Source organism: Phyllostomus hastatus, unplaced genomic scaffold (genome assembly GCF_019186645.2).
Source record: "Phyllostomus hastatus isolate PE091 unplaced genomic scaffold, TTU_PhHast_1.1 phas_scaffold_114, whole genome shotgun sequence".
Lineage (NCBI taxonomy): Eukaryota > Metazoa > Chordata > Mammalia > Chiroptera > Phyllostomidae > Phyllostomus > Phyllostomus hastatus.
Window position 1 is genome coordinate 681,666 of NW_025334006.1, and position 16,267 is coordinate 697,932.

Consider the following 16,267-nt stretch of genomic DNA (forward strand, 5'->3'; position numbering starts at 1 on the left):
AGCCACCTCTCTGGTACACAGAGGTAGTAGCTGGGGCCCCTGATTCCCGTGTACAAACTCCAACTCACTGGCCGGTGACACCCTCTCAGCCTGTCTTTAAGGCCCCGAGTCTGGTCACGGCCATTTCCCCTGGTGCCTGGTCTTCTGGCTCTGATCCGCACATGCATGGTGCGTCTCAGACTGCCAGTCACGGGGGTGACAAGGGGACCTTCAGGGCAGAGCCCCTCTCCCTGCCCCCGGGACCGGAGAAAGGAAACTCCTCACTCACACCTTCCTTCCTGTTTCCTGTGGGAGCAGCTCCCGAGCCCAGCAGGCGGGGTCTCTCCACTAGCTTCAGGGCCCAGCATTTTTCTTGGACTCATATGACTAGTTTCAAGGGCCAGAAGCTTGCCTGACAAGTTCTTTCTCTGAAGCTTTCACACCTAGGAGGTGTAAGAACATCCTAGAAGAGCCACAGGGAGGGTGGCTTTTGAAGTCGCTTTAGAAACACCCAAGTTTCCATGGCAATCAAGCACTGTGGATTCCCCACCCCATTCTGGGTCTTTCTGTTTCCACCGGAAAGGCTGCTGGAGCAATGCGTTTTCCCTGCAGCCACCCCAGTAATGGAGGCGGTCTCCAGCCACCCTGCCCTCTCTGCTCCTGCCTGCCCGCCCCCAGCCCCCACTTGCTTCCATCATCTAGAAGCAAGGGACCCCAGCTCGGTGCAGCGACGTTGGTATTCCTACCCCACGAGAGACAGTCTTGCTTCAGGACAGCAGGGGACCTCAGGCTGTCAGGGTCCCAGCCCGAGTCTGGACGACAGTCACTCAGTAACTCGGACACATCTGAGCACGTCTGTGTCGGTGGCTGCAGGCTGGTCCAGAAGGCACCAGGGTGTGGAGGAGTCACTCATCCTGAGGGACGCCCCGAGTCACCCACCCCACGCTCAACCCAGACAGTGAACCGAAACCACGCCTTACAGTCCACAGTAACCTAACTTGGCTGTTCTTCCCTTCCAGGGCTGTGCCGCCCACGGAAGGGGCTTGCTTGTTCACTTCAGGCACCTCCCAAAAGATCCATCCACTGCTACGGACACTGTGTGTGTGTGCGCGCTCAGGTTTGATCAGTTCCGCTGTTCCCACTGGTGTTCTCACCCCGTCTCCATCCAGCACCCACACGTCCAGTTCTGAGGGACGTCTGGCCTTCCCCACCCCCTTCCCCAGGCCCCGCCAGCTCTACAAAGAGGTGCCCTCCCTCACCCAGCAGGAGGTACACGCGGCTCAGCCCTGCGAGCAGGCTGTGTGGGCCGTGTTCAGGGAGTCAGCTTTTGACCGAAGGGAAGGGGAACCCGCTCTGTGTGATCACTCAGTCGTCAAACAAGGGGGGGATTTTAAGCACAACGGACGTGGCCTGAGATGGGGGAAGGGAGCTGCACACAGAACAAAGACCTGATCTCTCAAGGTCCCTGGAGCTCCTGGAGCAAAGGCGGCGGTGCCCTGGGATCACGGAGTGTGAGCGTGGCCCGGTGCCAGAGGCAGGGCCAGTGGTTGTGCAGTGCGAGCCTGGCCTATAACACAATAAAACAATGCACACAGCACTACACTGTGCGCTGATACAAGAGGTCATAGGACGTCGCATGGGTAAATGAATGAAGGAATGAATGGGCAGGTCGTCTGCCAGGAAGACACTGTCTGTTCAAGCAATTTCCTCCTCCTCACCCCACGGCACGGTCTCTGTCGTGGTGGCACAGGGCCGCTCACGGCAGAATGTCTCTAGATGTGGCTGTTTAAAGAAGCAGTATCTCCGTGGCTTAAAAAAACCCCAATACTTAAAAATGGATTGAGAACAGTGCCAGGCGCTGTCCAAGGCCTTCTCCTGTGTCAGATCTCCAGGCGGGCGCCATCGTGACCCCCGGGCACAGATCAGAAGGCTGGAGCCACGAGTCAGAAGTGGTTCAGTAACTCTCTCATGTCGCACGGCTAGTCCCCTCTGGTCCTACCGGTTCTCTGTGATAGAACCATTATCCGCCCTTCACAGGGTGGTTCCACTTCGTGCGCAAGGACCTTACCGCCCGCCCCCGCTAGATGGCAGGACATTGGGGGTGGGCAGGGACCCCGAGAGACGAGGGTTACTTCTTCCCAGGGAGCCCTCTTGGATGCCCTCCCCAGCCACCCTGCTCCCCGTCTCCTCCCAGGGGCTGCTCTGTCCCAGCATCTCCCTCTGGGGACTCAATGACAGAGCCACCCCTGCTCGGCGAACACTCTTCCTTGAATGTGTGGGCAGGCAGGTGCACCTGCCACGGCCTTTGCTGACCAGATCTGGGCCGACAGGGCCCAGGCTGCCGAGTACTCTCTTCCCAAGGACAAATCTATAGTGGAGGCAGGTCCCACTGGGTGGCAAGGGTGGGACCCCTCTGGGGTCCTTTCCTGCTCAAAGGTGACCTAAACTCTCCCGCTGCCTGGGTCGCTGAAGGGACAGATCCCGGCCACTCACCCTACCTCAGGAAAGAGTGATGAATGTCATGTTCCAACCCTCCCAACACTGTGCCTCCTCCGCCTGATGTCTTTGTTTGGAATGTAATTATCGAATGCTAATACATATTCAAATATATTCCTTCCAAAGGGCAAGACATGCTCCAGGGTGTGAAGCAGTTTCTGGAGCTCTGCCTTGGATTTTGGAAGAAAGGTTACAAGACAAACAGTCAAGAGAAGAGCTGTGATGGTCTGGCGAGATCTCCTGCCCAGGAAACGACAGATCGGTTTAGCAGGGTAAAAGCAGGTCAGCGTTGTGCCCTTGGCTGGCCGTGGGGCAGCATGGACACTTCTCTGCCTGCTGGAATGGACTTCACTCCGGGAATGCCTACAGTAGTGACGGCCACCATTTCCTGAGGGCTTCTCGTTAGCTTTGCATCACGGTAAGTCATTGGCTTACTGACTTTTCCCCCCTCCCCAGATCATCTAATTCATACACGTGGTTTCTCCTCTCCCACCCAGGAGTCATGCGGTTCGAGGCACGGTGCCTCCTGGACGTACAGAACCACCGTCCCGGCCGTGTTCCCACGGCGTGAAGAATGACAGCAGAGAGGCCGATGGGAACCTGGGTGGAGCTCTCCTTTGTCAGAGCCTCTGGAATGACTTTACTGCCTTAAAGAAACAGTCCTCCAGGCAGGACTCCTCTGTCTGAGACTTTTCGTTTTTAGCTTCTACCTCTTCAGAATGGCTGGACCTTCATCAAGGTCTTTGTCTATCACAGGGGGCTGTCCGGGGCTCATGCCACCGACGGACTGCTCCCTGGTGAGCCGGGGACGGCATTTGGCATCTGTGGTTTGCAAATCACTGCAATCGCTCAGACTTGATAGCCTGGGCTTCTTCAGGGCATTCTCTGTGTTCCTCCTGACTGACCGGGAAGGTAGAAAAGGTTACACTGACCACAGGTGGTAGAAAAAGGACCTTTAATGACTTCCTTTTCCCATTACCATCCATGCCCTCAATTATGGCCACCAGATGCCCCTCTGTGCTTTGAGAAGGGAGGGAGGGACAGAAGGGGAATGGGGAGAGGTTCCAGGAACGATGGCATCGGCTCAGCGGCACGGAACTGGAGCCACGCCATGTGGGAGGCGTGTGCGAGGCACGGGCATGTGGGGCCCTTCAACACGGGTGCGGAAAGCAGAGGCAGCGGGCTGGAGTCACAGGCTGGGCTTGGGCTCCCGTGATGCCCCTGCACTAGCTGGGCGACCTGGGACAACCAACATGACAGTCTGGAAGCACAAGGAGGCCAAGCTGGGTGGTCTCCGGGTCCCTTCCATTTCTAACATCCCTACTGCCAGAGAGAATCTGGGACGCATCATGTCAGAAGCACACAGACCCCAAGGCCTGTTCAAACCAAGGTGAAAAGAGAATAAGGAACTCATGAAGGGGCAGAGAAGACCAGGGACAGGAGATGAGAGGGTACTTGCTCGAAGGACTGCCACTCTGTGGAGACAGAATACTTCCTCTCTCCAGCACATAATTCACGTTTGCAGTGCATGTGTTCGGCAGATGCCAGAGCCTGCAGACACTGCGCCATGCTCAGGGGCCACCGGAGAGCGAGGCGGACGGGTCTGGGGCTCGTGCAGTTATCACGTCAGTGTTGGGGGTGGTTACTCGATGGACAGACACAGCATGTTGAAAACACTGCAGACACTGGTGCCCGGATCTCGGTTTCTAGGACCACCCTGCCGCAGAAGGAACCAGGGCCCCTTGGAGAAAGGGCTGATTCTAGGACTGGGGCAGGAAGTAGTCAAGGTGAGCGGCAGCACCTCCTAGTGCCAAAAACAAAGTGTTCAAAAGCGAAAACACACAACGACAAAAACAAAACCCGCATTGAGGGGAGAGTGTCAAAGGGACACAGGGCCAGAACAACAAAAGACATATAGTACTGGGTTACAACTCAAAGCATAAAAGAAATAGGCACGAGTCCACACTGATACAAATAAATGGCTAAATAAATTAATAAATGGGAAAGAAGAGACCGATGTCCTGTGCAGAAGAATTCCAAGTAACTGGTGCAGCTGTTCCATCTGCAGGGCGAGGGAGCCGCACGCCCACTCCTGTGAGGGGTGGGCTGAGCCCAGTGGCTTCCCTCCAAAGAACAGGATGGGGACAGGGAGGGGAGAGTGACTGTACAGAGGGGACACCCGACACACCCACTACTTCCACCAGGCGACCAAGGTCACCATCAACTGTCACACATCATGGTGATACCCTTGGAATGACGTGCTGGAAGTGGCCTTTGACCCATGCGATCTTCCTCTCCCAAACCAGACCCCGGTCTACCCCTGAGAAAAACGTGCCTCGGGCTCCGACAGAGGAGCCCCCCGCAGTACAGACGACCGGCACCCCTCAGAGCGGGCGAGGCCCTGGAAGACAAAGAAGACCAGAGAAATTGCCACAGTGAGAGGAGGCCGAGGGGATGTGACCACTAAATGTGACGGGGAATCCTGCAGGGGCCCCTGGAACAGGAGAAGAACATCAGCTAAAACCCAAGACTCTGAATAAGCTATGGATATTGGTTATTAACAAGATGCTGACATTTATTCACGAAGCATAACACACGCACCCCACTCATCTAAGATGTTAACAACAGGGGAAGCCCTGCCCAGGGGCAGAGCGTAAAGCTTGAACTCTGCACTGGCTGCTCAGTTTTTCTAAAAGCCTACAACCAGGCCAGAAACTAAAGTCTTAACAAAAATGATCTGAAGAGCAGAGATTAAAGAAGTCGGAGACTCTCCCTCCCGCTGGCCTTGAAGAGCCCGACTGCCTGAGCCCCACGGCGGCTGCACGGAAATGGATTCTGACGGCGCCACGGCGAGTTTGGGAGGGAGGACCCCAGCCTGTGATGAGACTCGACGCCCCGCCCCAGCCGACGCCCTGATTCTTGTTCTCCGAGCAGAGAACCCACGTAAGCTGTGCGTGGAATTCTGACCCAAGGGAACTTCGAGATAATCAATGTTTTAAGCTGATAAAAAACATCAACTAAAACCAAAACGCAGTAACAAACATTTCAGAAAGTAGTGAATGCACTGCGGAAAATTAAATTGAGGTGTCGAGACCGACTTCAGGAAGGTCAAGGAAACCGTCTCTGAATCCTTGAAGGAGCCGGCCACAAGGCTTGGGTGGGAAAAGCCCGCGGGCAAAGGGACCGGCCACCAGGTGCCTTGAAGTAGCGCGCTCTGTCCCGGGACACAAGGGCAGCTGTGGGTGCAGCCACGTGAGAGTAGGGGGAGGACGGAAAAGGGGGTGAGAGGGGCCGCACAGAGCCAGACGACACGGGGCTCCTGCTGTGTGTGGACAATGGTGGTGTGCCCCCACCAGTCCAGGGTCGGAGTCCTAACCCCAGGGGGTGGTACTGGGAGGGGCCTGTGGGAGGAACTGGATTGGTGTCCTGACCAAAGAGCCCCCAGAGAGCACCCTCGTGCCTCCCACCAGGTGAGGGCCAGGAGAAGGTGCCGTCCATGACCAGGAAGCAGGTTCTCACTGGACAGCCTCCGGAGCTGCGGGTGCTAAAGGTCCATCCTTTATGGGCCCCCCAGCCTGGGGCGTTTTGCTGCAGCGGCCCAAGCGGACCGAGACAGCTGCTGAAGGAGAGAAAGGAATGTGGGCTTTCAAACCCACTCATGCTAATAATGTCTCTGTGCAGGGCTGATTGCCAGGGGGCAGAGAAGAGGCTGCAGCCTCCACGGGAGCTCCAGGGGGCTCCGTCCCTCGGGGGCGGGGATGGTGGAGTCTCCCAAGAGTGTGTGTGTGGGAGGGGGAGGGGCGCGGGCCGGATGTTCAGGGTCACCTGGCGGATCCGTGTGCACGAGGCTCTGAGGCTCAGCCAGCGAGCGCGTTACGAGTGATCGCAGCCGTCACAGGCTCCCGCAACAGGCTGTCTTCCCCTGTGTCATCCTATTCCTGCGCTTCTGAATGCCACTGGTGATTCACCCGGACACTCGTCTCTGGCAGCCGCCGGCACCGGGGTGGTGCTGCGCCAGTTTGGGCTCGATCCTCCCCGGCAGCCCTGCCAGAGGAAGGCTGGATCCCACCCGCCACCCCCAGCCTCCCGGCTCGGCGCGGCTGCCCTACTTAATTGCCTCCTCTGGGTTGAGTGTTAATTAAACAATTTGTTGCTAGTTATTTCACAAGGTGTGTAGGTGTGTGTGTGGGGGGGAGGGGGCCCTCTCTGCAGCCCAGGGAAATAGTTAAACCTGGAGCAGAGGAGTGCCGGCGTGGGCCGTCTTCCTCCGAATCTGCACAGGCGCTGAGTGGAGCTCCTCCATTGTCACCCGGGCCCCCGTGGTTTCACCCAAAGTCAGCTTCAGTTCCGTCTTCAGACCCCGGACTCCACATTCATCTTTGCCCCTCCTCCTCCGCCCGCGCCCCCCGCACTCCCAGCTCCCACGTGCGGCTGCGGGTGGTCCCCGCCAGCTGGTCTCACCTGCCGCCCATCTCACCCTCTGGGCACCTGTCTGCGCCCAGTGACGGGCGCCCGAAATGCACTCTGGGAGCAGGCGGGGGCCGTGGCCCGTTTTGTCACACTTTGCCATCAAGGTCTGTAGTTTTGTAGACGGGTCGCTTTGCTGCCTCCGTGAGGTGGTTGTCACGGCAGCAGACTCTCCGAGTGCTTCAACAGGTCAACCTAGAAGTTTCGCTCTTGGAGGGCGGGGACTGCCCAGGCTCCGGGAGGGGTGGGGCTGGAGGGTCTCCGTCCGACACACCTGGTGGAGGCATCATTTCTGGGTTGATCCCCAGCCTCGCAGTGTAGCGCCCTCTGCTGGGCAGGTGTGGAGCAAGCACGGCTTGTGTCTTCCTCGGTGGGCTTCGCCCTGGCTCTGGGCACCTGAGCTGCCCCGGCTGCGGGTAAGCACGCTAGGATTCTCTCTGGAGGCTGACTTCTGCAGCCCCGGAGGAAGCGGTCAGAGTCCACAGGCCCTGGAGCCCTAGCACCTGGGCAGACGGGAGCCCCGTGCCCGGCCTGGAGAGAGGGGGGTGCGGGGGGTGCGTGCAGGGAGCTGGGAGGGGCAGGGGATGAAGGAGTGTCAGCTCCAAGAGCTCCCATCCTGGATTCCTGCTCAGCCCGAGGCCTGTTTGCTCAGCTTTGCTCAGGTTCCTGGGAGACGTCGCAGGAGCCTTAGAAAAGCCCTGTGTTCCTGGAGCCCGTCTTTGTAAAACCAAGCGTCTTAGCGAGACCACTCACTATAAACAGAGCCCCCCACTTTTCTTGTTACATTCCCAGAGCCACACAAGACATCCACTGCGAGTAGAAGCCGAAAGGACCCAGCTGCCACCAAAACCACGTTCGAACGAGGGGTTTAGCCCTGGTTGCCCTGGGGTGGGCGCCGAGGCGCAGCAAAGGTCAGAGCAGGCTGGTTTTGTGCGAGCTGCCAGAGAGCCCCCTAGGCCCTCCCGCCACCCGCCCCTGCCGGCCGGTGCGGGGCCCAACGGGGCGGCCCTGGGCCCAGTCTTGCCGTTCTCCTCCTCTGCCAAGCCCGTGCTCACCAGCCCCCAGAGGCCTGTGCGCACCTGCAGGGACAGCCACCCCCTTCCCCCAGCTGACCTGCTCCTCAGCTCCCTCCTCTGCTCGGAAACCCAGAGCCAGGCAGCTCATAACAGGGACCTGGGCTGGGCGGAGGCACGTGGCCAGTGGGACTCAGAAACATCCCTCTGTCTGCTCCCGATTCCCCCCACCCCACTCTGCGCTTTCGCCAGCCCACTACTCTCCAAGGGGAGCAGACTGGGGTGGGCATGCCCCATGGTTGGCTCAGCTCGGACCTGAGACTCATCACACCAGAAGGCCAAAAAAGCACCATTTAGCTCTGCACGGAGAAGAGAGGCACATGTAGATTGCTCACTAACATTCGTTTCCCACAGACGGGGGCCTGTTCCTGGTCCTCTGCACCGACAATGACAATCCCTTGGTAAGAACCGCACTGGTCCTACGGCCGTCGGGGTAACAGACAGCAACCAGACAGCACCTGCTTCCAACCCTGATGTCTAGTATGTGCATAAAATGCCAGGGTCCGCCCTCCGTCAATGCCATAGCCGCACAGCCTCTCCCACACACCAAGCAGTCAGACCCCTGAAGGGAAGGACCACACCTACTCATCTTCTCAGCCTCTGCACCTGCAGCAGCTAGAGCGGTGGCAAGTGGTTTAAAAGAATTCAAAAATCATTTTGATGAGCAAATGAATGAGTAAACAGGTAGAGCCCACCCGAGTTGTGGCTTTCATCAGCCCTGCACCTAGCCATCCTCCCAGAATCCCTCCCAGGAGCCCCCCAGGAGCCCCCCAGGCCCGAGCCTTACCTCCCATGAGGAAGAGCAGCCCCGCCACGTACTGCATAAGGCCCCGGTCCCAGCAGCAGCCCAGCACGCCGATGATCCAGCCGAAGAGGATGATGGCCACCGCCATGCCCATGAAGCCGGCCGTCATCCTGCGCAGGTCTGCGGGGAAGCGGGAGAGCAAGGGTTAGCATCAGAGCCTGGCACTGGGGTCAGAGTGCACCACGCCCCCAGGCAGAGGGGGCGAGGCAGGGCACTGCAGGGGGCAGGAAGGAGCAAGCCCTTCCAGGCAGGCTGGCGCAGAGATTCCTTTGTGGACCAGAGCCCCCACGGTGACTGCGTCATCACGTACAAAGCGTGGTGGGACAGCTTGGTACATGATACAGGGAGAGACCGCCACAATAGTTGTCACTTCCTGTATGCCTCCTTTGTGCCGGGCGCAGTGCTGGCCTACCCGCATCTGTAACAACCCTGTGGGACAGGTACTGCTCTATCCCTGTTTGAAGATGGAGTGACTCGCTTCACGCCATACCCCTAGTGTGCGGTAGGTCAGGGCATCCTGCCCAGATCTGTCTGCCCAGCCTCAGCCCGTTCACCTCTCAGCTGGGCAGGGGCCGGGCAGTCGGGCTCCACCTGCCGCGAGTTCCCTCCTCTCTCCCCGGGGTTTGCTGGTCTCTCCAGGAGGTGCTGTAGGCGGCAGCTCCAGCTCCCTTCCCTCCAGGCCAGCCCCCAGGGCCGCCTTCCCTTGCGTGGGGGGCTGCAGGGGGGCAGCCTCACTCCCTGCTCTCAGACTGAGCCCGGAGCAGACCCTTTCAGCCCCCCACACGCCAGGCCAACCCAGCTTCCTGGGTCAGGCCCTCCCCCGCTCCAGACTTCAGTGGCCGTCCCAGACGGAGCCCAGCGTGGGTGCCGGCAGCAGGAGGGCTGTCTGGGAAGCGGGGATTGTCAGCGGCAAGAGGAGGGCAGAGCTGCCGTCCCATCTCAGTGAGCCGCACTCACACCTGCAGATGGCTCGGTCTTTGCTACAGATGCTTCGTCCACCTCCCACTGTAGTCAAGGGCAACGGGATAGTGGGACTGGAAAAGGAGAGGCTGGGTGTTTTCACTGGGAAGGAGGTCGGGGAATTTCTCTCCCAGGCCCCTGCATGCCCGCAGGTTCCCTCTTAGAGCAGGAAGGGTTTCCAGGGGAGGTCTCGGCCCCTCCATCAGCACCAGAGACATACAACCCTGTGGAAGCCACAGAGCCCCTCCCCGCTGCACTTGGCCTTGCTCCTTAGAAGGCCTGACTGGTCCCCGGGCTCTGCAGACCCACGGGAGCCAAGGTCCTGTCTAGTGGATAATGTGGCAGGTGAGGTGTGCCCACTTGGCCTGGGCACACTGCGGGGGATGCGCTGGGCAGGAAGAGGGAGACGCAGGTCAGACAAAGAGGGAAGGCTCTTGTTATCGGAGGAGGGGAGCGCAGTGCTTGTACTTGGAAGGAAAAGAGGAGAAGGCAGGAAGGGCAATGGGGAGAGGATAATGCCTCTTCCAAAAGTTCCATCGCCGATAATAGTCGTCCGTGGCCCTGGGCAGGGAGGGCTCTGGCCTCTCAGACATCAGTGCACTCGCCGTCTCCCAAATGGCCGAGTCAACAGAGGCGCAGGGTGGCGCTGCATGGTTGATCGGGAAAGAAGGATGGAAGCCGGAGGTCAGGCCTGAGCACTTGCACTGACCTGGGAGGAGACTCACCCCCGCCCTGCGAGCCTGATTCCTCCAGAGCTGTTTGCTTTAGCCTGGAACCCAGGTGGCAACGCTCAGAGCAGCTGCAGCAACCGCCTGGAGACAGGTGTGACGGGACACAGTCCTGTCTTACAGATGAGAAAGGCAAAGCGCCAGCGGAGTTAGGTAATTGGCAGTCTCGAACCCGGGAACTGAAAGGAGAGGGAGTCGGGTTGAGCCATGTGGGAAAACGAAATTCATTCTGTACCTGACGACCTACTGGGTAACCCTGACAGCATGAGCAAATCTGCCTAGCGTCTCTTCCTCCCTCGCTAAGAGATTCTTCTTTAAGATGGCAATGTAGAAGGATGGAAACAACGTAGGAAAGGAGACGGCGACAGCAACCCCAAAGCTGACGGACAGTGTGGCTGGTTTTGGGGACTCAGAGCCCAACCTGAAACCGCAGCCGGGAAGCCGAAACCTGCCGGATGCCCAGGAGGCTCGGGACTGGCCCCGGCAGCTTCCTTTGGGCCAGGTGCCCAGAGGGGACGGACATAACAAACACGAGGATTTGGTGGAGGTTGTTTGAGATGAAACTGGACCCTGAGATCCTCTCCCCCGATCCCACTGCCCACGCCCAGGGGAGGAGCGTGAGTACTCAGGTGTGGAAGGTCCACAGGCCCAGGGCTGGCTGGCCAGCACAGCTGAGGGCCGCCACCCACAGGGCAGTTGCGTGGCTATGCCCACACAGGATGTTGAACGCCTTCTCTTACACGCAGCCGTCCTCACTGGGCTCCCGGAAGCTGACTGCCCGGGCTTGGCCCTGCAGCCCAGAGGCCGGGAGAGGCCTTTGCGGTGGTGACCAGGGCAAGAGCACAGGCCCGCGCACGCCGCCCCCAGGGCCGCCCCAGGAGAAGGCCGCCCGGCCAGCACCCACTCATGCCTCCAGGCAGCGCTTCAGCGGCCCAGCCAGACCGCCCGCATCACTGGGTTTCTGGGAGAAGCCTGTTGCCTGGGAGAAAAAGAACTTGAGGGAACACGGTGCAGAGAGGAGACACAATGATTTAAAAATATTACTGATGTTCCCAGAGCGACCAGAGAAGAAGCGTAGTTTGCCTCCAGAAAATAAGAACAGGACACCATTGAAAAGAACTATCTAGAGAACAAAAATCACTCCTTAAAATAACAGAATCAAAATCACTGGGATTTATGTTACAAACTCAGTTCTGGTTTATGGATTAACAGTCCTATCCGGTTCCCCCCCACCACACCCCCCCCCCAAAAAAAAGATTAAAGGGGGCTTGCCAACCACACACAGTATAACAAGATAAACATTATTAACGAGGGAACAAAGGAAAGAGAAAGTAAAAAAAAGGAAAGAAACATGAAGCCAGACGTGCACTCCCACACCCAGTGGAGCCCAGGAGGTCCTCAGAAAGGCAAGTCAAGGGGCCATATTTGAACGCAAAGGCATTAGATATTATCTTCATTGTCTTACAATCTGTGATGCTTTTTGTTTGCACGTGGGCGAGTGCAGGGGGAGGAGGCGGGGGGCGGCTGCTCACTCTGCCTCTGGAACTGGATGTCCCACGGGCAGCCGGCCCCACTGCTGCCCCCCCCCCCAACAAAGGCCACCTGCGTGTCCCTGTGGTCTCTTCTGAAGGAAAAAGCTGCCGTCTCTCCTCTTTGTGACCACTCACTGCACGCACAGTGGTGCTTTGCCTCCAGGAACCTACATCTCTTATAATTCTTTTCCTGCCTCTTCCTGCCTTTTTAGAAAGTAAAAAAGAAGGGAAAACTGAAAACCTATCTGAAGCCCTGGAAAAATATCATGCAGGGTCGGCCTCAGAATCATCCCCTTGGAGAAGCTCCCGAATACAGAGGGGAACTCTGTGGGCTGAGGCTGAGATAAAGCCTCATGAATTGTGTTGGGCAGGAGTCCATTATCTGTCGCCCGTGACCCTGACGTTTAACATGCCAATGTTTGAAATAAGGAAGGTGCATTCTAGACTTTTTAGCAAAAGAATTCAGTTCCGAGAGGTGGAAAGGGGTGGGCAAGGCGGGGGTTGATAATGAGGGAGGGTGGACAAGGAAAACCACGGAATAGAGACAGAAAAAGCCCTTCTCCCACATGCAAAACTTGATTTTGAAGTTTACACGCCCATTAACATTTCAATTGAAAGGTACTGCTTGCCCCTCTGTGCGGGAAGCCAGGGTATATGCATTTAAATAAACACCGCTCAGAGAAGAAAAATGCATATGTGCTCTGAATAGCTTTCTATTTGCGCTTTCAAGACCTTGCACACAAAAAAATATGATGATTGGAATTAAAAACGAAACAGAAATGGTGAGGGTCGGTACGGGTCAGACCTTGTGGTGGTGGAGACCGAAGACAGGGAGAGAGGACACTGTCTCAGTGGCCCCAGCGTCAAGAGCGTGGAGTGACCAGCAAGGCCGTGGTGACCCGCCCCTGCTGGCCACATGCGCGCCTCTGGGAGAGCCTAGTTCACAGGAAGCTCTCCCTTCCGCGGCGTGTGTGATGTGATCAGGGGGCCAGCGGAAGGGCGTCGGCTGCTCAGGGGGCCAGCCATGCGCCCCTGGAATTAGTCAGGCCCTTGGGGTGACCTTCTGTGCAGCCACCACCTGTGAAGGGAGTGGGAGTGTGGATTCTGGGTAACCAGGCTGCGATTCACCAGATGGGGCGGGAGCACAGATCGTTGGAACCAGGCTGCCCTGGTTCAAATCCTCGGCTGTGCGAACGTGGGCACGTCAGTCCAGTTGCCATCCTTGTAAGTGGAGGTTATGACAGTACTTACCTCAAAGGGGATTTTCTAGTATGAGGATTAAATAAGTTAACACGTGTAAACTGCTTAAAATGGCACCTGGCACCAAGCTTGAGCTATGTGAGTGTGAACAGAAGTGGAAGTCACACAAATTGCTTCTCTTTTTTCATGTCCCTCATCCTTTGCATCTGCTGCCCATGAGCACATAGGAGCTGAGTAACATGTTGGGGTTCGCCCCCTAATTAAGACTTTGGTGCCCGGAGGGAGCAGTCTCCTGCAATCTGTTCATGTGCCCCTCAGGGGCCTGCAGAGGCCAAGGTGAAGGCTCTAGTGTTCTGTTTATTAACACTGAGGTGCATCCACCACAAAGTACTGATGTGTGCTATCCCCGAGGAGGACCGAAGCAGCTGGAGGCTGCAGCAGCGGATAGCGGAGGTGCCGGTGGCCATGGGGGCTCGGTGGCCACGGGGGCTGTTCGAGCCCCGGGCTCTGCCGGTGAGGAGTGCACCGAGCTGGGAGGAAGGGACATGGGCGGGGCTGTGACTCTGGTGGGAGGGCTTCGGGGAGCTGGCTGGTGACAACGAAACCGAGAAGAAGCTGACAGGAGGGTTTGGCTGTAGTTTTCTTCTAGAGTGTGAGATAGCTCGGCGTTGCCATGCAGTTACGTTGAAGGGAGTATTTTTATGGGAAAACAAGTCATTCTGACGTTTCCATGAGCTAGTGCCTGACTTGGGGCTCTGATCCCAAAAAGGTCCTTTCCTCCATCTTTCTCCAAGCCCCCCCACCCCACCCTGGCACTCATCGTGACAGAGTGCACGTCTCCGAAAGACTGGCTCTTCCCCCACCTCTGCTCCACGGCACGGTGCTCTCTGCCAACATGGCTGCCCACGCGCTCCACCTGGCAAGCTTCTCTGAGCATCCTTCGAGATTTCCCCGACCAGTCAATGTCGGGTACGTGAGCGTGCGCCGGTGTCCAGGGGCTCCCGTGGCACTTGGCCGATGCCACTCCCCCAGCACTTGCCACGGGCCTTGACTGCAGTTACTGATGTCTCCCTCCCGCCAGTAAATGCGAGCTGCGCAGGGCCGCGGTCGTGTCTGCCTTGCTTTGTTTCCCTGTCGATGACACGAGCAGGTGTCTGCTGAGTGAGATCACCCTCCCACGCTGTCACGATGACTAACACGCCGTGCGCCGTGCAACGATGCAGGCTGAGGACGTACCTCCCCGGTGCAACCCACTCCTGTGGCCCAAATGTCACCGTGACTTGGAGACGATGTCCCTCTCCTCCAAAGTAAAGACTGGGTGAAAGCCAGCACGAATTATCGTTTAGAAATTCGACGTAGTTTTTATCGTACACCAAGCACGGACAGAGGTCCGGATTCCAGACCGCACGGGCCATGCGATGTGGGGGGGCTCCCTGCCAGGAAGTTTCGTGAGCATGCGGAAAACCCCACTGATCACGGACCCCACAGGTGTTTCTGTGCCGCCCCTCAGGCCAGGAAGAGATCACGGGTGAAGGTCGCTGCGGTGAAAACAAGAAAGGACTTCTGGGTCAGAAGATGGGCTGGACACTTGCCCTTCCTCAGCCTCACCTCCGGATCAGAGAGCCGCCATAAACAGGGACATTATGGGGTGCAGCCGGGTACAAATCACATCCATTGTCAAAGCCACGGAAGGCAGATTGCACAATGTCTGCTTGCCCGATGAGAGCGAGGTCAGCAGCGAAAGCAAGAGCCTGGAGACAGGAAAGGAGAAGAGGGGAAGGAACCTGGAGTTGAGAAGGCAGAGCCCCCCCCCACCTCAAGCCAACACGCCACAAGAATGACTCCCCTGCCCCTGCAGCCACACTGTTAAGCCGACAGCAGACGCTGCAGATGAGGAAGACGAAACGGGAGCCGTGGCTCAGCCCGCCGGATTCAGCTGGGTCGGCCCAGCCCGGCTCTGGGTCTCGATCTCGGGGGCCTCCTGCTGTGGGGGATGCCCTAGACCAGCACCACGCTGCAGTCCACGCTGCAGTCCACGCCAGAGAAGCCCCCACGTCTCCTCCTCTGTCTTGCGTGTCGCTGGCAGCTGCTCTGAGCACAGAGTCTAGAAATCGGGGCGGCAGGGCACAAATGTGCCCCCAGAGAGTCCCCGCAAAGCAATCGGAAGATGGGAGCTTTAAAACGCATGAGCTCCTTCGAGGGTGCTGTGCTTTCCAGAAAGAAAATGCCGCAGGCGTCCGGGAGGTGGTTGATGGCAGAGAACAGGAAAAGCCTGGAGAAGGGAAAGGTAAAGAGGAATGAACATTTATTGGGCATTTACTTCGTGCAGGCCTTGGGTTGGGTAATCACGTAGAACATGTCCTCTGAGCCTCCCAGTGGCTCTGTAAGGGAGATGTGGTTTTCCTCACTTTGCAGACCTGGAAATCGAGGCGAGGGAGCTTCAGCTGACTGAGATCACACAGCCAGTCTGGGGGAGCAGTCAGCCTGCCCAGACCCTGTTCATTTCCTCTGTCCCTTCGGGTCCGTGCCCCTTCAAACCCCAGGGGGGAATTTAACACGAAACGAGATGGAACAGAGTGCTATTTGGCCACATAAAATGACTCTTTCAAAGACTGTCAACAACAAGGGCAAAGTTTGTAATAGAAAACGAAATGACGAAGAAGGCGCACAACCCCCACACTGCAGGGCACAGAGGTGCGCCCAGGCACGCACCTACACCGCATAGGGAAGCCAGGGACACCCACGTGTTGACAGGGAGCCTTTCCAGGCAAAGAGAACATTGGAAGCAAAGAAGTACTTGCTGTACGTAGTGGCTGAGTTCTCTTAGAAACTAAGCAGGGGCGGGGGCGGAAGGCAGAAGAATTGACAGGAATCGGTGACTGACTGTGAGAAAGGACAGAGATACATCATCGATGACTCCCAGGTTTCTGGCTCAGAGGACGAGAAAACAGTAATGAACCCAGACACAGAACAAAAGGAGAGGCATAGAGTATTGCTTCTCCGTGTGGATTTGTTTTTATTCCCATT

The 16,267-nt window shown here is 57.6% G+C and overlaps 1 protein-coding gene across 2 annotated transcripts in view; it reads right to left on the reverse strand.

Annotated features, from left to right (window-relative positions):
• Nucleotides 1-16,267, reverse strand: part of TMEM178B (transmembrane protein 178B) — a 322,401-nt gene that overhangs the window by 27,787 nt on the left and 278,347 nt on the right. For both annotated transcript variants that reach the window (XM_045855593.1, XM_045855594.1), the window contains exon 3: nucleotides 8,803-8,940. In XM_045855593.1, the coding sequence (XP_045711549.1) occupies nucleotides 8,803-8,940 (138 nt within the window). The remainder of the gene's footprint in view (nucleotides 1-8,802; nucleotides 8,941-16,267) is intronic.